The 19,869-nt window shown below is 51.5% G+C and overlaps 1 protein-coding gene across 1 annotated transcript in view; it reads left to right on the top strand.

The window, feature by feature from the left end:
* LOC119951517 (polyunsaturated fatty acid 5-lipoxygenase-like) overlaps positions 1–18,869 on the top strand; it is a 90,667-nt gene extending 71,798 nt beyond the window's left edge. Inside the window, exons 10-15 of the mRNA XM_038774720.1 lie at positions 701–820; positions 3,125–3,294; positions 9,043–9,164; positions 11,907–12,007; positions 17,267–17,437; positions 18,530–18,869. Of these exons, the coding sequence (XP_038630648.1) occupies positions 701–820; positions 3,125–3,294; positions 9,043–9,164; positions 11,907–12,007; positions 17,267–17,437; positions 18,530–18,709 (864 nt within the window). The 3' untranslated portion in view covers positions 18,710–18,869. The remainder of the gene's footprint in view (positions 1–700; positions 821–3,124; positions 3,295–9,042; positions 9,165–11,906; positions 12,008–17,266; positions 17,438–18,529) is intronic.
* Positions 18,870–19,869: the final 1,000 nt, after the last annotated feature.

Genomic DNA, 19,869 nt, shown 5'->3' with positions numbered 1-19,869 from the left:
TTACTCAGTGGGAGCTATTTTCCAGCCCGCGCCGGGCCGGAGAATTGCCAAATCGTACCACGACGCCCCAACGCCGGCATGCAATTGTCCGAGGTGCGAAGAATCGGCGCCATTTGCGCCGGCTGCGGGCCGCTGGAATCGGTGGGGCTGACGATTCTCCAGCCCGGATGGGCCGAGCGGCCAGGCCGATACAACAGATCCTGTCGCTGCCAGCGGGAACTCTGCGGGATCGGTCAGGAGGGCGGCCTGTGGAGGGAGGGAGGGGAGCTCCTTCACCAGGGGGCCTCGATGGGGTCTGGCCCGTGATCGGGCCCACCAATCGGCAAGCCGGCCTCTTTCCTCCCCGGGCCTATTTTCTGGTGCGGCTGGCCCCTGAACACCGACTCCATCTTGAGTCAGGGCCGGCGCGCTAAAGAAGTTCCCTGCGCAGAGCGCAGGATGGCGCGGCCCCAACTGCGCATGTGCAGGATTGAACTGGCCCAACTGCGCATGCACAGGTTGCGTGGCGCCAAATGAGGCTGGAGTGGCGTGAACTGCTCCAGCGCCGTGCTGGCCCCTATGGGGGCCGAATCGTACGTTACCAGGCCCGGGAATGCGACGGCATTCACGCGGCGCGGGCACTTAGTCCGCGGATCGGAGAATCGCCCCCCCCCCTCTCTCGGTTCAATGCCTGTCGTATTCACGTTCGGGATAAATCTAATGTGACATTTATGTATTTGTGATTTCCTTTGAGCTCCTGATTCCGCACACGAGGTTCACGCTGGAGATAAACACTCGCGGGAGGAATCAGCTCATGCCCGAAAATGGAGCCATGAACAGGGTTAGTCTTCTTATGTTTGTTACTTTATATCAAGCTCATTGAGTCATAAAGGTTTTACAGCACAAAAAGTGACCCGAGTAACCCTCTCTGAACTTCTTCCAATGCATTTACAAATTTCCACAAATGAAGAGACCAATATTGTACTCAGTCTCTGTCACAGTCTCTTAAATCGCAAACTGGTACATCCATCACCAGTTCAAAGGCCATATAATTATAACAATCTTCATTAGTGTCACAAGTAGGCTTACATGAACACTGCAGTGAAGGTACTGTGAAAATTCCTTCGTCGTGTGAAAAACCACACGCTGGCGCTTGTTCGGGTACCCAAAGACAAGTTGCTGAAGTAGGCAGACAGGCGGCAGATGAAATTCGGTGTGGAGAAGTGTGAAGTGATGCATTTTTGGAAGGAGGAACATGGGGCCGCGATTCTCCGTAAATGCGGGAGAGTTGTAAAGGCTGCCATTGAAACTGGCAGATTTCACGGCAGCCTCCGCACCCCACTCCCGGACCCGATTCTCCCCCCCGGGCGGGGCTAGCAGCGCGGCCCCGTGAAGCATGGCATCGATGACGTCAGCCGCGCATGCGTGGGTTGGATGGCTCCAACCCGCGCATGCGCGGATGACATCATATGCGTCAAACCCGCGCATGCGCGGGCCGTTATGCCCCTCAGCCGCCCTGCGGACTGATCCTGCGGGCGGCGGAGGGAACAAAGAGTGCGCGGGTATTGGACCCGCTGCCCGCGATCGGTGCCCACCGATCGCAGGCCCATGCCACCCTTGTCACGGCCGTGGTGCGGCCGTGCCAATCGGTGCCATGGTTGACCGGGACGCACTTTGCGGCCGTTTTCACGAACGGTGAGAGCAGGTGGTTTGCGTTCGTTGAAAACGGCCGTAAAGGTCTGGGAACTCGGCACATCGTCCAGGGGAGAATCGCTGTTCGCCGTAAAAAAAACGGCGAGCAGTGATTCGTGTCGTGGGGCGGCCATGGGGGGGGGGGGGGGGGAGAGAATAGCGGAGGGTCGGGAAAAATGTCGGGAAGGCCCTCCCGCTATTCTCCGTCCCATCGTGGGCAGCGGAGAATCGCGCCCATGGAGAGGCAATATACCATTACGGATTACAATTCTGGTGACCCGTGGTTTCAGCTGGGTATAGGTTCCCAAACTTCATCCCGCTTTTGTACAGGGCCAGCTTGCTCTATTAAATTTCATCCGGCACTTGGCCAGGTCTGCCCCAATGTTCTGGTATATCCTGAACGTGTGTCCTTCCCAGTTTCAGGGTTTTATCCACCTGGCCCAGCACATGATTCTTTCCTGATATTGGTATTAAAGCAGTTTGGAGATTATGGCCCTCGGCTGCTCCCCGGCCCTGGGTTTTGGCTGTAGTGACCTGTGGGCTCTGACTATTTCTGGCGACTTGGGGAAGCTGTCTCTCCCTACCAGATTTGCCAGCATCTGGGACACAAAGTCTGTGGGTTCCCTGCCCTCGGTTACCTCTGGCAGGCCCACTGTATGTAGATTTTGGCGCTGTGACCAATTCTCCTGGCCTTCAATTTTCCATTTTAGGTTCCCCTGTCACCACCAACTTTGCTACCTCCAATTCGAAAGAGATGATCCGGTCACTCTGGTCCTTGAGGCTTCCTCCAACTCCCCAAAGGTGTTCCCCTGGGCCTCTAGTTGCCTCTCCACCTTGTTTAGGGTTGCCTGCATGGCGGGCAGGGCTTCTGCCACTGCCACCTTGGCCGCTGCCTTTGTGTCGGCCTTGATGGCCTCTTTGAGCTCTTTTAGTTCCTTGGCAAGGAACCCCTTCCATCCGTTCCCCACTGGGGGCGGGGGGAGCTCCGTGCGCTGTCTGGTGGTCCCTCTCTGTCGACTGTGTCTGAAGTCCCGTCACCTCATGTCCATCATCTCCTTCACTTGTTTCTCCAGCTTTTTGCCACTTCTTGTCTCTTTTTGGCCCCTGGCGTTGCTGCTGTTCAGCATCTCTCGTTCCATTTTGTTTGAAGAGGGTGAGGGGGTGATTTTTCCCGATTCTGGAGGGCTATTCTTGAATAAAAGAGCCTGAACACAAATTCTCAGGTGGAGAGCCACCTTTCATTGTCCGCTCAGCGTATCCCCGTCAACGGAAGTCCGTCTCCGTCAAATTCAACTTTAAATGCCTTTCTGTCATAGGTTTCAACCTTTCGTCTCACCTTCTCGCATTTCACTGTGTGCTGGTTGTTCGAGTGGACACTGGTCACCACACAAAACCCCACCCCGAACCTCCTCCAATGGGCTTCAATCTTTTTCTGTTTCATCCAAAAAAAAAGGCTCTGGGGATCGGAGTTCAAGGACACATCTCGCTGAGTCAAGAAGAGTTCCTTGCCATCACCTACCGATCGCTGTGTCTGCAGGAGAGCCTGGAGGATCGGGGACTCGGAGATCTGAAGGGGTATTACTACAAAGAGGACGGCCTCCAGATCTGGTCCGCAATTCACAAGTAAGCGGTCAATGGAGAGGTGGGGAGGAATGGATGGGTTGGATGGTTTGGAGATTGTGTTTGAGTTTGGGGTTTGATTTTGGGTTTGGGGTTCCGTGTTCGGCGGGGGTTGGATTTAGATTTTTAGAATTCTTTGCTCATCTGTGAGTTGGAGGTGCCAGATTTTTGCAATGGGGACCAAGATATAGTTTGCTGAGTTGGTGCTGTGGCTCATAAGTCGGTCAGAGGCTGGGAATTCTGTGACGAGTAACTCACCTCCTCACTCCTCAAAGCCTATCCACCATCTTCAAGGCACAAGTCAGGAGTGTGATGAATACCCTCCACTTGCCTGGATGAGTGCAGCTCCAACAACACTCAAGAACTTGACACCATCCAGGACAAAGCAGCCCACTCGATTGCTCCCCCTTCCACAAACATTCAAACCCTCCACCACCGACGAACAGTGGCAGCCGTGTGTACCATCTACAAGATGCACTGCAGTAACTCACCAAGGCTCCTTAGGCAGCACCTTCCAAATCCACGACCACCACCATCTAGAAGGACAAGGGTAGCAGATATCGGAACACCACAACCTGGAGGTTCCATTCCAAGTCACTCCCCTGACTTGGAAATATATCACCGTTCCTTCACTGTCACTGGCTCAAAATCCTGGAACTCCCTCCCTCACAGCACAGTGGGTGTACCGACACCACATGGACTGCAGTGGTGCAAGAAGGCAACTCACCACCACATCCTCAAGGGGCAAGTAGGAATGGGCAATAAATGTTGGGGGCAACCAGCGAAGGCCATATCCCCTGAATGAATTTAAAATATTCAGTGTCTTCTGAAGGCAGCCCTTGCATTGGACAGGATATTCCAGTCCATCACCACCAGCCCCCCATTCTCTCCACAGCACCAGTGGACAGTGAGCCTTTTTCCTTGGATGGTGATGTCTAGAACGAGGGGACATAGCTTTAAATTGAGGGGAGCTAGATGTAGAACAGATGTCAGAGGTAGGTTCTTTACTCAGAGAGTAGTAAGGGCGTGGAATGCCCTGCCTGCAACAGTAGTGCACTCGCCAACACTAATGGCATTCAAATGGTCATTGGATAAACATATGGATGATAAGGGAATAGTGTAGATGGGCTTTAGAGTGGTTTCACAGGTCGGCGCAACATCGAGGGCAGAAGGGCTTGTACTGCGCTGTAATGTTCTTTGTTCTAATGGTGGGTTTAATGATGGGCATCGGAAGCTGAAATGTTGGCTATTTTGCGACGGAAGGAATGTGTGGTCCCAACGATCCCATGATAGGTCGCCATTCCTGCCAGAGGTCAGCGTGATGCCATTTTGCTTCCTGTTAATGGGATGCAGTTGAGGCATGACCGGTGTCATCCTCCGGGGTCCGTATCCCTCTATTACCATCCTATTCATGTATTTGTCAAGATGCCCTTAAACGTTACTATCGTCCCTGCTTCCACCACCTCCTCTGGCAGCGAGTTCCAGGCACCCACTACCCTCTGTAAAAAGCTTCCCTCACACATCTCTAAACTATCCCTCACATCTTAAACCTATGTCCCCTAGTATTTAACCCCTCTACCTTGGAAAAAGTCTCTGACTATCCACTCTGTCCATTCCCCTCATAATTTTGTAGACCTCCATTAGGTCGCCCCCTCAACCTTAATCATTCCAGTGAGACCGAATCGAGTTTATCCAACCTCTCCTCATAGCTAATGCCCGTCATATCAGGCAACATCCTGGTAAACCTCTTCTGTATCACATTGGATCAGCCACGATCTCATTGAATGGTGGGGCAAACCCGATAGGCCGAATGGACGAGTTCTGCTCCTACGTCCTATGGAAGATGAAGGCCGCTGGTGACTTTGGGCCTTGGAATACACAGCCGTGGGTGGGTGGTGGAGATCCATCAAGTGGGTCGGAGAATCGCCGGGGGGGGCGGCGTGAATCCCACCCCGCCCGCTGCCCAATTGTCCGGCGCCAGGGATTTGGCGGTGGCGGGAAACGCGCAGCGCCGGTCGGTGGCCGCTGGCAGCGGTCCCCCCGGCGATTCTCCGGCCCAAGATGGGCCGCTCGATTTCAGCGGGTCCCGCCGGCGTATGTTACGACAGGTACTTACCGGCAGGACCTGGCTCTGCGGGCGGCCTTCGGGTGGGGGGGGGGGGGGGGGGGGGTCTGGCCCTGGGGGTTGCCCTCATGGTGGCCTGGTCAACGATCGGGGCCCACCGATCAACGGGCGGGCCTGTGCCGTGGGGGCACTCTATTCATCCACGCCGGCTGGTGTACCCGTCCGCGATGGCTAGCGCGGAGATGAACCCCCCCCCCCCGCGCATGCGCTGGGATGATGCTAGCACACGCTGGTGCTCCCGCGCATGCGCCAACCCGCGCCGGGCAGCGGCCCGACGTCAGAGTGGTTCACGCCACTCCTTCGTGCTGGAGTTGTCTGCCCCGCCGGTTTCCGAAGAATCCTGCCCCAAGGCTGATCCTTTGTGGACTCAGCTCCACTTTCCGGCCTGAACACCCTTAATCCCTTTATTCTTCAAAAAACTATCTATTTTTATCTTGAAAACATTCAATAAAGGAGCCTCAACTGCTTCACTGGGCAGGGAACTCCATCGATTCACAACCCTTTGGGTGAAGAAGTTCCTCCTCAGCTCAGTCCTAAATCTACTTCCCATCCTCTAAGTGTGAATTAAACCGGTGAGAAACTCCCCAGGATCAAAAAAATGTGACGAAGTGTCATTGAATAGCGGTGGGGAACTCGCCGGCAGGAACCTCCCTGAAAAACCCGCCACAAATAAACTTAGAAAATGTTTCGGAGAATCGCGCCCAACTTCTCTAACAAGTCTTTCAAAAGCATGCCAAGTATTAACGATTCAGTGGGCTGTTCCGGCATTTTCCGGCTACACTGCGCTCAAGCAAGAGCGCAATGCAGCCGGTGGATCGCACTCCATATGATTATTTTCTTTCCAAATATCAAGACATGAACCAAATTTCAGTAGTTTGTACTGTTGATCACACATAATATTGTAATTATGAGTAAAGAACTTTTCAGGTGTTAGGTAGTAAGGCTTTGTAAAAATTCGTAAACTTCAATTAAATACGAATGAATCTTCCTGAAAGATTGCAATCCGAGAATTCTTAAATGTTCCTCATAAGGTATTCCCTCATGCCTTCCATTTTCCTGGGAACCACGACGGGATTCTCCAACCCCGCACCGGGTCGGAGAAGCGCCCAGTGGGGTGGGGGCACGATCCACGCAACTGGTAACCAGAGATTCGCCGCCACTGGCGCCGGCATGGTGCAGGTCGTGGATCGGTCAACGCGCCGTTCCACACCCACACCCCCCCCCCCCCCCCCCCCCCCCCCCCCCCACACCCCCCCCCCCCCCCCCACACACCCCCCCCCGGCGATTTTCCCCGCGCGATGGGCCGAGTGCCCGCCGAGTTAGGCCAAGTCCCGCCGGTGCCGTTCTCATATGGTCCTACCTGGCGGGACCTCACCGATCATGTTGCGGGGAGGGCGGCCTGGTGGGGGGGGAGGGGGGAATCTGACCCGGGAGGGGGGGGGGGGGGCTTCCACGGTGGCCTGGCCCGCGATCAGGGCCTACCGATCGGGTGTGGGTATCTTGGTAGGGGCCTATGTTCCTCCGCGCCGGGCTCCTGTAGCTCTCCACCATGTTGTGTCGGGGAGAAGGAAACCCACGTGCATGCGCAAACTCGCGCCAGCCATGGTGTGCATGCCCGGGCCCGAGGCGCCCGTTTCGGCAGCCGGAGCAGCGTGAGGCTCTCCAGTGCTGACCCCCTGTGCGGCACAAGATCGCTGCTCCTTGGGGCCTGTTGAGGCCGTCGTAAAACGCTCCCGCATTTACGACGGCGTCAACACTTAGCCAGAGGATCAGAGAATCCCGCCCCCTGTCTTTGGGCATGAAGGGGCAATTTGTAGCATGGCCAATCCACCTAACCTGCACATCTTTGGACTGTGGGAGGAAACCAGAGCACCCGGAGGAAACCCACGCAGACATGGGGAGAATGTACAAACTCCACACAGACAGTAATCCAAGGCCGGAATTGAATCCGAGTCCATGGCGCTGTGAGGCAACAGTGCTAACCACTGTGCTCTCCGGGGAAACTGAGGCTCGTCAGTAGGCCGCGTATGTGGCCCTCCTTCATCTTATTGGGCCTCAAGATTGAAATGGGGCTTGCTCACTGATGACGAACCCATGAATGAGATTAAATCCATTTAATACATACCAAATAGTTCAGAACGAGTTATAGAAAATACTGAATCATTAATATGTTAATAGAACTCTCATCAACTTCAAATGGTAAAAATAATTTACTATTTTGGGTGCAGAGGGAGCACACAGTTCTCACAGTCAATGTTGTGAGCAATCAGCAGGCACCTTACTTCACTTGCCCTTGCTGTATGTTGTGTATTGTTTCATTCACACCTGTAGGAATAAAAACAGGCGGACGGAAATCAGCGCAATGTGGCAACCCCACACGCGGGCAGTGGTCAACAAAATGTCTCATGGGCCGCACCCAGAAAGCCAGGTGGGCCGAACGATGTCCCCAGGCCGCAGGTTGCCCACCACCGAGTTTTACAGCATAAAAAGAGGCCCTTGGGCCCATCATGTCTGCACTGGTCACCAAGTACCTGTCTATTCCAATCCCATTTGCCACCATTTGGTCCGGAGCCATGTGAGCTGTGTTGTTTCAAGTGCCCATCTAAATGCGTCTTAAATGTCGTAAGGGTTCCCGTCTCTAGCAACCTTGCCGACAGTGAGTTCCTGATATCCCACCATCCTGTGGCTGAAAAGGCTTTGCCTCAAAACCTACCCATGATGTTAAATCTATGCCCCCCCTGGTTATTGATCCCCCTCTGCTGAGGGGCAAAGTTCCTTCCTATCCACCCTAGCCTGTCCCTCAGGTAGAGGTCATGGGTTTTGGAAGGTGCTGTCGAAGGAGCCTTGGTGAGTCGCTGGAGTCCACCTTGTAGACAGGACTGTGCTGAACTGCTGGGGAGAGCGAACGATCACGGAGGGAAAAATTGCGACGTTATGTTCACTGGGACTCGAGTAGAATTGCGTCCCCCATACCTCGCCCAGTATCTTGGCTGCTGTCTCGAATCATCAGCCACTCACCCTGGGAGAGATCAGTAAGGGCAGGCAAAGTTTGACAAAATCAACGGTCTGTTCTCATGTCTCGCTTTCCATCCTTCATCGTGGAGTGGCGGTGGTGTTTGGGCGGTGGGGAGGAGGTTTGGGTGATAATCATTGAAAGGACCCATTACCATTTGCGTTGCTGACTACTTTTATCTTTATAGGCAGGACAGACTATATATTTTCCCTGTTTGGGGAATCCAGAACAAGAGGGCACAGCCACAGGATACGGGGTTGGTCATTTAGGACTGAGATGAGGAGTAATTTCTTCACTCAGAGGGTGGTGAACCTGTGGAATTCTCTCCCACAGAAGGATGTGTGGAGGTCAAGTCACTGACTGTATTCAAGAAAGAGATAGCTACTTTTTTAGGTTTGAACGGCATTGAGGGGTATGGGGAGAGTGCGGTGTTGAGATAGAGGACCAGCCAATGATCATATTGAATGGTGCAGTATGCTCGAAGGGCCGAATGGTCTACTCCTGCTCCTAGTTTCCATGTTTCAAAGTTTACGTTTAGTACATGACGTTTTCACCCTGGCGTCTGATCTTTAACCAAACGTGAATGTGACTCTCCCCCGACCCCACCTTCCAGGTTTGTCATCAAAGTTGTGTCATTTTACTACGAGCGTGACCAAGAGGTCATGGATGACCCTGAGCTACAGGCCTGGATCACGGACCTCACCGAAGTCGGATTCCAAGATCTGAAAAACTCAGGTCAGTGATTGTAAACTGGGCGTTACGAGCAAAGAAAACCAGTGCCAGCGGCCTGGTGGGAATGTCAATGGACCAGTAATCCAGAGGCAAATGTTCTGAGGTGGGGGACACGTGGGTTAAAATCCCATCACAGAGGATGATGAAAATTCAATTCAATGAATAAAATCTGCAATTATAAAGCTAATCTCGGTGATGGCGACCGTGACAACTATCATTGTTATCTATGATTTTTAAAAACCGATAGGTTCAGTGATGCCCTCTTTGGGGAAAGGAATTCTACCATCCTTACCTCGGTCATGTCTACATGTGATTCCAGAGTTAACTGCCCCTCTGAAATGGGCCCAGCAGGCACCCAGTTCAAGGGCTTCAGGCGCACTTGAAAGGGATGTTCATGGACCGGTGAGAGAGAATCCTGGCCATGAGATTCTAGTTTGGCAAGACGAGGAATTTCCCCCAACATGGGATGTGGGCATTGCTGGTATGGTCTGTTGTCTATCCCTAATTGCCCTTGAACTGAGTGTCGGCACCCCTCCGAGGGCTCTGGGGGTCTCTCTCCATCCCGAAAACACCGGGCTTTACTCTCCTGGGGCAGCCATCTTCAATCCTTGGCTTTCATCCTGCAGACATGATCTGGGCATGAGATAGGGCGGAGGATTCTGGATCAAAGCTCTGCACAGGATCAGCTCCACACAGCTAAAGGTGGTGCACAAGCATGAGCAGGTTATTCCTGGAGGTGGAGGATAAATGCTAGTGATGTCATGGGGGTCCGACCAACCTCATCCACATATTCTGGTCCTGCCCCAAACTCATCGGGTTCTGGACCACTTTCTTTGAGGCCATATCCAGCGTGGTTGGGGTAAAGATGAAGCCATGACGTACAGTGGCAGTCTTCAGAGGACCCAGAGCTCTTTATGCGGAGAGGGGCCAACGTCCTTGCCGTCGCTTCCCTCATTGTCTGGTGGCAGGCTTCTGCTTGGACGGAAGCAACACCCAGAGCTTCAGACTGGCTCTCCGACCTAGCGGAGTTCCTCAAGTGAAAAAAAAAGAAAATTCACAATTAGGTGATCAGACAAAGGATTCTACCAGATGTGGAAACAATTCACAGTCTCTTCGAAGATCTGTTCGTGACCAAAAATTAGGAGGAGAGGGGTGAGCAAGAGAGAGAGAGAGGGAAGAGTGGGAGAGGGGAGCAATAACCAGAGAAAGGGAATGGGGTGGTGATAGAGTCAAGTTGGGGGGGGGAATTCGGCCTGATGCATCATGTGGTGCAGGTGCCCCCACACAGAAGTCCCCGAAGAAGTGCAAAGAAGTAAAAGGGGCTCAGAAAATGAGGTCATCCGCCTATATTTATACCAATGCCAGTCAATGCAATGTTAATAGATCACCTGCTTTTTGCTATAGTATTTTCATTCTATCTCGTTAGTTTATTCCATGTGTTTTTTCTTTACTTGTATTGTATTATTCTGCCTTTCCACTGATCACCTATATGTTTGATAGCACTAATGTAAATTTTGACCATTTGTATAGCAAAAGATATAAATTATTTAGAACATTTTCTGTATGCTGAGTTCAAGGAAGGACTTTAAAGATATCTGTTATTTTTGTAGATACAAGTACATACTTGTGTTATGTGTTTGATGTGTTTGTCATAAATAAATATATTCAATAAAAATATATATTTTTAAAATGTTACTAATACACACACACATACTGAGCATTACAGACACAAGATGGGGGAACAGAAGCACTTGCATTTATATAGCCCCTTTCGCAACCTTGCACTATCCTAAAGCAATTTTACAACTAAGCAGTACTCTTTGAAGTACAGTCGATGTCAGCATGTCAGAAACACCGGGATTAATTTGCGCCCAGCAAGATTTCACAAGCAGCAATAATGTGAGGTTAGTGGGAGTTGGCGAGGTTAATAGATGGTTAGTGTGCAAAACTGAAGCACATGGGATTGGGGGTATGACGCTGGCATGGACTGAGAAATGGTTAGCACACCGGACACAGAGGGGAGGAATAAATGGGTCTTTTCAGAGTGGAATACGGTGACTACTGGGGTCCCGCAGGGATTGGTGCTTGGGCCTCGGCTGTTCACAATATACATCAATAATTCTGAAGAGGGAACCAAATATAGTATTTCCAAGTTCGCTCACAGCACAAAACTTGGTGGGAAGGTGAGTGGTGAGGAGGATGATAAGAGACAAGTTGAGTGAGTGGGAAAATAACATGGCAGAGGCAATGCAACAGGAATAAACGTGAAGTCAGCCACTTCGGACAGAGAAATAGAACAGTGGAGTATCATATTAAATGGTGATTGATTGGGAAATGTTGATGAAAAAAGGGACTTGGCTGCCCTTGTACATCAGTCACTGAAAGCAAGCATGCAGGTATAGCAAGCAGTTAGGAAGGCAAATGGTCTTCATTGCAGAAACACTTGAGTACAGGAGGAGCCATGTCTCCTTCCGAGAGCGGATGGAAGTCTTGCCTCTGACAATCGACGCTCGATTGAGCGTGAAATGGTGGCGGACCTATCAGAGGCGGTGAGCACAGCTTGCAGACCAACTGTCAAAGCTCGCCATCCTTAAAGTTCAGGCCGTAATTTTAGTTTAGACGGGCAGCATGGTGGGCGTAAGCTTGGAAGGCCGAAGGGCCTGTCCCTGTGCTGTACTTTTCTTTGTTCTTTGTAATGTCGCAATTACCCGGTTCTCATTTCTCGGGACCTTGTCTGTTTTTCAGGAATGCCGACGTCGTTCAGAACGAGGGCAGAACTCTGCAAGTTCCTCACCATGGTGATCTTCACCTGCAGTGCTCAGCACGCAGCCATGAATAACGGACAGGTAAACGCTGGTCGCACGTTCGCATCTTTGACTCGGATGGGGGGTGCGGGTGCGTGAGAAGGGATTTATTTCACATTATTGTGGAAAAAATCTCAACACCATCCAGGAAAAAGCAGCTTGCTTGATAGGCACCCCTTCCACTTCCAATTGTTCACAATTTACATAGATGATTTGGAGTTGGGGACCAAGGGCAATGTGTCCAAGTTTGCAGATGACACTAAGATGAGTGGTAAAGCGAAAAGTGCAGAGGATACTGGAAGTCTGCAGAGGGATTTGGATAGGTTAAGTGAATGGGCTCGGGTCTGGCAGATGGAATACAATGTTGACAAATGTGAGGTTATCCATTTTGGTAGGAATAACAGCAAACGGGATTATTATTTAAACGATAAAATATTAAAGCATGCCGCTGTTCAGAGAGACTTGGGTGTGCTAGTGCATGAGTCACAGAAGGTTGGTTTACAAGTGCAACAGGTGATTAAGAAGGCAAATGGAATTTTGTCCTTCATTGCTAGAGGGATGGAGTTTAAGACTAGGGAGGTTATGTTGCAATTGTATAAGGTGTTAGTGCGGCCACACCTGGAGTATTGTGTTCAGTTTTGGTCTCCTTACTTGAGAAAGGACGTACTGGCGCTGGAGGGTGTGCAGAGGAGATTCACTAGGTTAATCCCAGAGCTGAAGGGGTTGGATTATGAGGAGAGGTTGAGTAGACTGGGACTGTACTCGTTGGAATTTAGAAGGATGAGGGGGGATCTTATAGAAACATTTAAAATTATGAAGGGAATAGATAGGATAGATGTGGGCAGGTTGTTTCCACTGGCGGGTGACAGCAGAGCTAGGGGGCATAGCCTCAAAATAAGGGGCAGTAGATTTAGGACTGAGTTTAGGAGGAACTTCTTCACCCAAAGGGTTGTGAATCTATGGAATTCCTTGCCCAGTGAAGCAGTTGAGGCTCCTTCATTACATGTTTTTAAGGTAAAGATAGATAGTTTTTTGAAGAATAAAGGGATTAAGGGTTATGGTGTTCGGGCCGGAAAGTGGAGCTGAGTCCACAAAAGATCAGCCATGATCTAATTGAATGGCGGAGCAGGCTCGAGGGGCCAGATGGCCTACTCCTGCTCCTAGTTCTTATGTTCTTATGTTCATCACAGATGCACAGGAGCAGCCATGTGTACCATCTACAAGATGCACTTCAGGAACTCACCAAGGTTCCATCGGCAGCACCTTACAAACCCTCTGCCACTACCATCTGGAAGGAGAAGGGCAGCAGATACTGGGAACACCACCACTTGGAAGCTCCCCTCCAAGTCACTCAGCATCCTGTCTTGGAAATATAGTAAAATCGCCATAGTCCCAGATGACCATAGGTTGGTTTCCCCTTTGAGGAGGAGAGCTGACTGGTGATGGTTTAACCTGACGATCACCACACCTCAGGCCAGGGTCAAGGTTGAGAAGGTGGGGCCGGGCAGCACGGTGGTGCAGTGGGGTAGCCCTGCAGCCTCACGGCGCCGAGGTCCCAGGTTCGATCCAGGCTCTGGGTCACTGTCTGTGTGGAGTTTGTACATTCTCCCCATGTTTGCATGGGTTTCACCCCCACAACCCAAAGATGTGCAGGTTAGGTGGATTGGCCACGCTAAATTGCCCCTTAATTGGAAAAAATGAATCGGGTACTCTAAATTTATTAACAAAAAAAAGAGAAGGTGGGACCTTCATGAATAACCTCAGCTGGTACGGGGATTGAACCCACGCTGCTGGCATCGCTCAACATCACAAACCAGCCATCCAGCCAATTGAGCTAAAATATCACCTGTTCCTTCGCTGTCGTTGGGTCAAAATCCTGGAACTCCCTCCCTAACAGATGTATGGGTGTACCTACGCCTCAGGGGCTGCAGCGGCTCAAGTAGGAAGCTCACCACCACCTTCCCAAGGGCAGTTAGGGATGGGAATGACAGCTGGGCCTATCCGGTGACCCACAAAATAAGGAAGCAAAAGGAAAAAGCACTGTTGGAGTCGCGGCTGAACGAGTACATTGATGCACAGGCTGTGAATCTGAGATAGGAGCAGAAAATGCTGCAAATCAGCTGGACTCCAACTGTCAACAGAGGAAAAGAGAGTCAGCATTTAAACTCAGTAGTTTCATAAATAGAATGTGATCGTTTGAAGGTTACGAACCAGCTCAGCTGGGATATTGCGCGCAGTTTGAGGCATGCAGTTTACAGGTCCAGTGATGTCCAGGTTAGGTGGACTGGCCATGCTGAATTGTCCCTTAATGTCCAAAAGGTTAGGTGGGAGTTAAGGTGAGGGCCCAGGCCCAGAACGTCTGTGCACACTTGATGGGCCAAATGGCCGCCTCCTGCACTGTCGGGATTCTGGGGGTCTATAGGAGCATAAACTAGGAGCATAAACTGGCCATTCAGCCCATCGAGACTGCTTGACTATTCAATGAGATCATGGTTGATCTGATGTGATAATCCTCAACTCCACTTGCCTGTTACCTTCCTGATTAAAAATCTGTCCATCTCAGCCTTGATCATTCTTAACAATCCAACCTCCAGAGCTCTCTTCTGCAAAGAATTCCACAGGTTCACTATAATAATAATCTTTATTATTGTCACAAGTAGGCTTACATAGGGTGGATACGTGGGTTTGAGTAGGGTGATCATGGCTCGGCACAACATTGAGGGCCGAAGGGCCTGTTCTGTGCTGTACTGTTCTATGTTCTATGTTCTATGTACATTAACACTGCAATGAGGTTGTGAAAAGCCCCTAGTTGCCACATTCCGGCGCCTGTTCGCGGACACAGAGGGAGAATTCAGCATGTCCAAATTACCTAACAAACACGTCTTTCAGGACTTGTGGGAGGAAACCGGAGCACCCGGAGGAAACCCACGCAGACACTGAGAGAACGTGCAAACTCCGCAAAGACAGAGACCAAAGCCAGGAATCAAACCTGGGACCCTAGCGATGTGAAGCAACAGTGCTAACCACTGTGCTACTACCCTATGAAAGAAGGAATTCCTCCTCATTTCTGCCTTAAATGGGTGACCGGGTTACTCTGACATGATGCCCTCTGGTCATAGACTCTCCCACAAGGGGAAAATCCTCTCAGCATCCACCTGCTTTTTAAAATTCATTTTTATGGGATGTGGGCTTCGCTGGTGAAGCCAGCATTTATTGCCCGTCCATAATTGCCCTTGAGAAGATGGTGGTGAGCTGCTTTCCTGAACCGCTGCAGTCCATGTGGCGTAGGTACACCCACCGTGCTGTTAGGGAGTGGGAGTTTGAGGCTATTTGGATGGTAGTTGTGTAGTCATATTGTCACTGGGCTATTAATCGAGATCCAGGATATTGCCTGAAGACTCGGGTTCACCATGTCAGATGGTGAATTTTGAATTCAATAAAAATCTGGAATTAGAATTCTAATGCTGACCATTAAACAATTGTCAATTGGTTCATTAATGCCCTTCAGGGAAGGAAATGTGCCGTCCTTACCTGACCGACATTTGACTCCAGATCCACAGCAATGTGGGGCTGGATTCTCCAGTCTCTGATGCCGAAATAGTGTTCGGCGAACGACCGGGGAATCAGGGGCGGTGTTCTCCGACCCCCCACGGGATCAGAGAATCCCCGGGGGGGGGCGGCGTGAATCCCGCCCCGCTGCCGGCTGCCGTATTCTCCGGCGCAGCTTTTCGGGCAGGGGTGGGATTCACGCCACGTCGGTCGGGGGCCGTTGGCAGTGCCCCCCCCCCCCCCCCCCTCCCCGGCGATTCTCCACAGCCCGATGGGCCAAGCGGCCGTCCGTTTTTGGCCAGTCCCGCCGTCGTGAATCACTCAACTCATGTACCGACAGGACCTGGCAGGTATGTTGGCGGGGGCGGTCCTCGGGGCAGATCCAGGTGTGGCCCCAACGGTTGCCTAGCCTGCGATCGGGGCCTACTGATCTGCGGGCAGGCTTGATCCATGGGGGCACTCCTTTCTTCCGCACTGGCCATGACAAAGCCATGGAGAAGAGAACCCTCCGCGCATGCGCCAAAATACACCAGCCGGTCTGCGCATGCACGGTACCACGCCTGCGGTTCCGCGCATGCGCGATATCACACTGGCCCTTCGGCGCCGGCTGGAGCGGCGCCAACCCCTCCAACATCCACTTAGCCCCCAAAACTGTGGAGAATTCCACACTGGACTCAGTCCAGTGCCGCAACAGTCGGGGGGGGGGGGGGAGGGCCAAACCGTGGGGAGGAGGGACATTATTCGGGGCTGGGGGCAATGTGGTGGGGCAGTCCGGGCGTGCGAGCCGGCTGAAGGGCGGCACTATTTTGCAAACCGGGTCCGCGAGCTGCCTCCGCCATGAAGCCGCTGCAGGCCGCCGCTGTGCACATGTACGCCCATGGACCCGGCAATTCTGCGTATAGGTAGCTAGAGCTGGGTGCTCTATGCTGCCGTCCTGCTAGCCCCCAGCAAAATGGGGAATCAGTGCCCGTTTTGCGCCAGTCTCCCCACACCGGCGTGGGGTCATAGCCCCAGAATTGGAGAATCCAGCCCGTGCATGACTCTGAACTGCCACTCTGAATCAGAGAATCCCTACAGTGCAGAAGGAGGCCATTCGGCCCATTGAGTTTGCATCGAGAGCATTCTACATGGACCCAATCAACCTCTCTAATACTGTAACCCTACCCAACCTTTGGAGACCATGGGGCAATTTAGCATGACCAATCCACCTAACCTGCACTTCTTCAGACTTCGGGAGGAAACCAGAGCACCTGGAGGAAACCCATGCAGACAAGCACATGCACCCATGCACAAACTCCACACAGACAGCCACCCAAGGTCGGAATAGAACACGTGTCCCTGGCGCTGTGAGGCAACACTGTCCACCGTGCCACCCTTTCGTGCCCACCATGCCCTAATTCAAGGGCAATTAGGGATCAGCAATAAATGCTGGCCCAGACAGTGACCATTATATCCCATGAATAAATAACATTTTGACCCAGTGACAGTGAAGGAACGGCCGACATATTTCCAAGTCAGGATGGTGGGTGACTTGGAGGAGAACCTCCAGGTGGTGATATTCCCAGGTATCTGCTATCCTTGTCCTTCCAGATGGCAGTGGGTTTGTAAGGTGATGCCTGCAGAGCCTTGGTGAGTTCCTGCAGTGCATTGATGGTAAACACAGCTGCTACAATGCGTTGATGTTGGAGGGTTTGAATCAGTCTCTGCCTCGTGCTGTCTCAGTACTTTTCAATGTGCTCTGTGTTTTCATAGTACGACTGGAATTCCTGGGTCCCTAACGCACCGTGCTCCATGCGGAAGCCTCCACCCACCTCCAAAGGCACCATGACAATGAAGGACATCATAGAATCTCTGCCAGGCATTACCCAGTCCTGCGTCCAGATGGCAATCACCTGGCACCTGAGCCGAACCCAGCCTCAGGTGGTAAGTAAAGGCAGAGTGAACTCAATGTGCCAGCGACTTCCAAAGCAAGATTCAGATAACGGGCTTCCAAACCCGTGCTATTCCCTGTTCTGGGAGTGTTTGCTCTGTGGACAGTGTAGAGGGAGATTTACTCCATATTGAATCTCGTGATGTTCCCCTGTCCTGGGAATATTTGATAGACAGTGTAGAGGGAAGTTTACTCAGTATCGAACTCCATGCTGTACCTGTCCTGGGAGTGTATGATAGAGACAGAGTAGAGGGAGCTTTACTCTGTATCTAACCCCTTGCTGTACCTGTCCTGGGAGTGTATGATAGAGACAGTATAGGGGGAGCTTTACTCAGTATCTAACCTCCTTGCTGTACCTGTCCTGGGAATGCATGATAGAGACAGTATAGGGGGAGCTTTACTCTGTATCTAACCCCTTGCTGTACCTGTCTTGGGAGTGTATGATAGAGACAGAGTAGATGGAGCTTTACTCTGTATCTAACCCCTTTCTGTACCTGTCTTGGGAGTGTATGATAGAGACAGTATAGGGGGAGCTTTACTCTGTATCTAACCCCTTTCTGTACCTGTCCTGGCAGTGTTTGATAGAGACAGTGTAGAGGGAGCTTTACTGTATCTAACACATTGCTGTACCTGTCCTGAGAGTGTTTGATAGAGACAGTGTGGAGGGAGCTTTACTGTATTTAACCCCTTGCTGTACTTGTCCTGGGAATGTTTGATGGAACAGTGTAGCGAGAGCTTTACTCTGTATCTAACCCCTTGCTGTACCTGTTCTGGGAGTGTTTGATGGGACAGTGTAGAGGGAGCTTTATTCTGTGTCTAACTCTGCTATACCTGTCCTGGATGAGTTTGATGAGGACAGTGTAGAGGGAGCTTTCCTCTGTATCTGACCCCGTGGTGCACATATCCTGAAAGAGTTTAATGGGGACAGTGTAGAGGGAGCTGTACTCTGTATCTGATTTTGCCATGTTTCATCCTCCTGGACTGGGCGAATGGCATCTCCTTTGATGAAGAATGAATGCACTTGTACAAAGTATAAATGTTGTAAGCTGAGATGGAAAGTTGACTAAATCTGGTACATGTTACAGAGAAGGCTGGGCGATTACCATGAGGAACACTTCACTGAGGCAGCCGTGAAGGCCATCATCCAAGAATTTCGGGAAGAGCTAGCGGGAATCGACCGTTCGATCCAGGTGCGGAACGAGGGCCTGGATCAGAAGTACGAGTACCTGCGTCCTGTGAACATCGAAAACAGCATCACCATTTGACGGGCAGAGTGGCCGTGCATGCGGGGCTGGGGAAGTGGGGTTCTGCTGGGTCTGCAGACCCCTCCCCTAACTCTGATGGTGAATGTTGGGCTTTTACGCATCTGGGGTAGCTACTTCCTGAGATGTTTTGTGGGGAAGGATGCAGGGTTGTGGTGATGTGGCGGTGGTGGTGGTGGTTGGGGTGGGGGGGTGGAGGGGGGGGAGGGGGGGGTGGATGGATTGGGATGGTGGCTGGGTCTAAATGAATATTTCCTTTTTTTTCTGGTGGCAGGCACATGGCAATGTTCCAGGATGAATAAGTTCAAATCCCACCATCGCAGCCAGGGAGAGCTTAAATTTGATTAATTCAGAGGTCTGAAATAGAAAGTTACTGTCAGTCATAATCAGCAGGAGAAATATGGGATTGTTGCCAGTAAAAATCCATCTGGTTCACTAATGTCCCTTCAGAGTAGGAAATCTGCCGGCCTGACCCTGGTCTGGCCGACATGTGACCCCTGACCCCCACAGCAAAGCGGTTGTCTCTGAACTGCCCGTCTGAAATGGGGCCACTCAGTTGTATCAAGATGGTGCAGCAAAGCTGTATAAGAAAGAAGCCACCCAGTAATCGACCTAAGCACCGGAACTGACAATGACAAACCCAGCCCTGTCGACCTTGCAAAGTTCTCCTGATTAACGTATGGTGGCTTGTGTAAAAATTAGGAGAGCTCTCCCACTGTCTAGTCAAACAGCAGCCTGGCATTGTCATACTGACAGAATCATACATTCCAGATAATATCCCAGACTCCACCGTCACCACCCTCACAGGCAGGACAGACTCAGCAGAGGTGGTGGCACAGTGATGGAGGGCATTGCCCTGTCAGCCCTCAACCTCAACTCTAGACCCCATGAGGCCTCTAGGCATCAGGTCAACATGGATCAGGAAAGCTTAGGAAGGTCGACAGGGCAGGGTTTTCCATTGTCGTTTCCGGTTCCGAGATTGATACTGGGAGGTCGATCGGGTTTTATTCTTGTTCAACTTTTCTACTCCATGTTGAGCACCACCTGGAAGAAACCCTGAGAGTGGCAAGGGCACAGAATTTACTCTGGGTGCCTGAGTAGTACAAGCGCAGAACAAGCTGGCCAGGTCCTAAAGATGGTGAGGGACCCAACAAGAGGGAAAA

The sequence above is a fragment of the Scyliorhinus canicula genome, chromosome 17, assembly GCF_902713615.1.
Source record: "Scyliorhinus canicula chromosome 17, sScyCan1.1, whole genome shotgun sequence".
In the NCBI taxonomy this organism is placed as follows: domain Eukaryota; kingdom Metazoa; phylum Chordata; class Chondrichthyes; order Carcharhiniformes; family Scyliorhinidae; genus Scyliorhinus; species Scyliorhinus canicula.
This window is presented reverse-complemented; position numbering and strand designations above follow the sequence as displayed.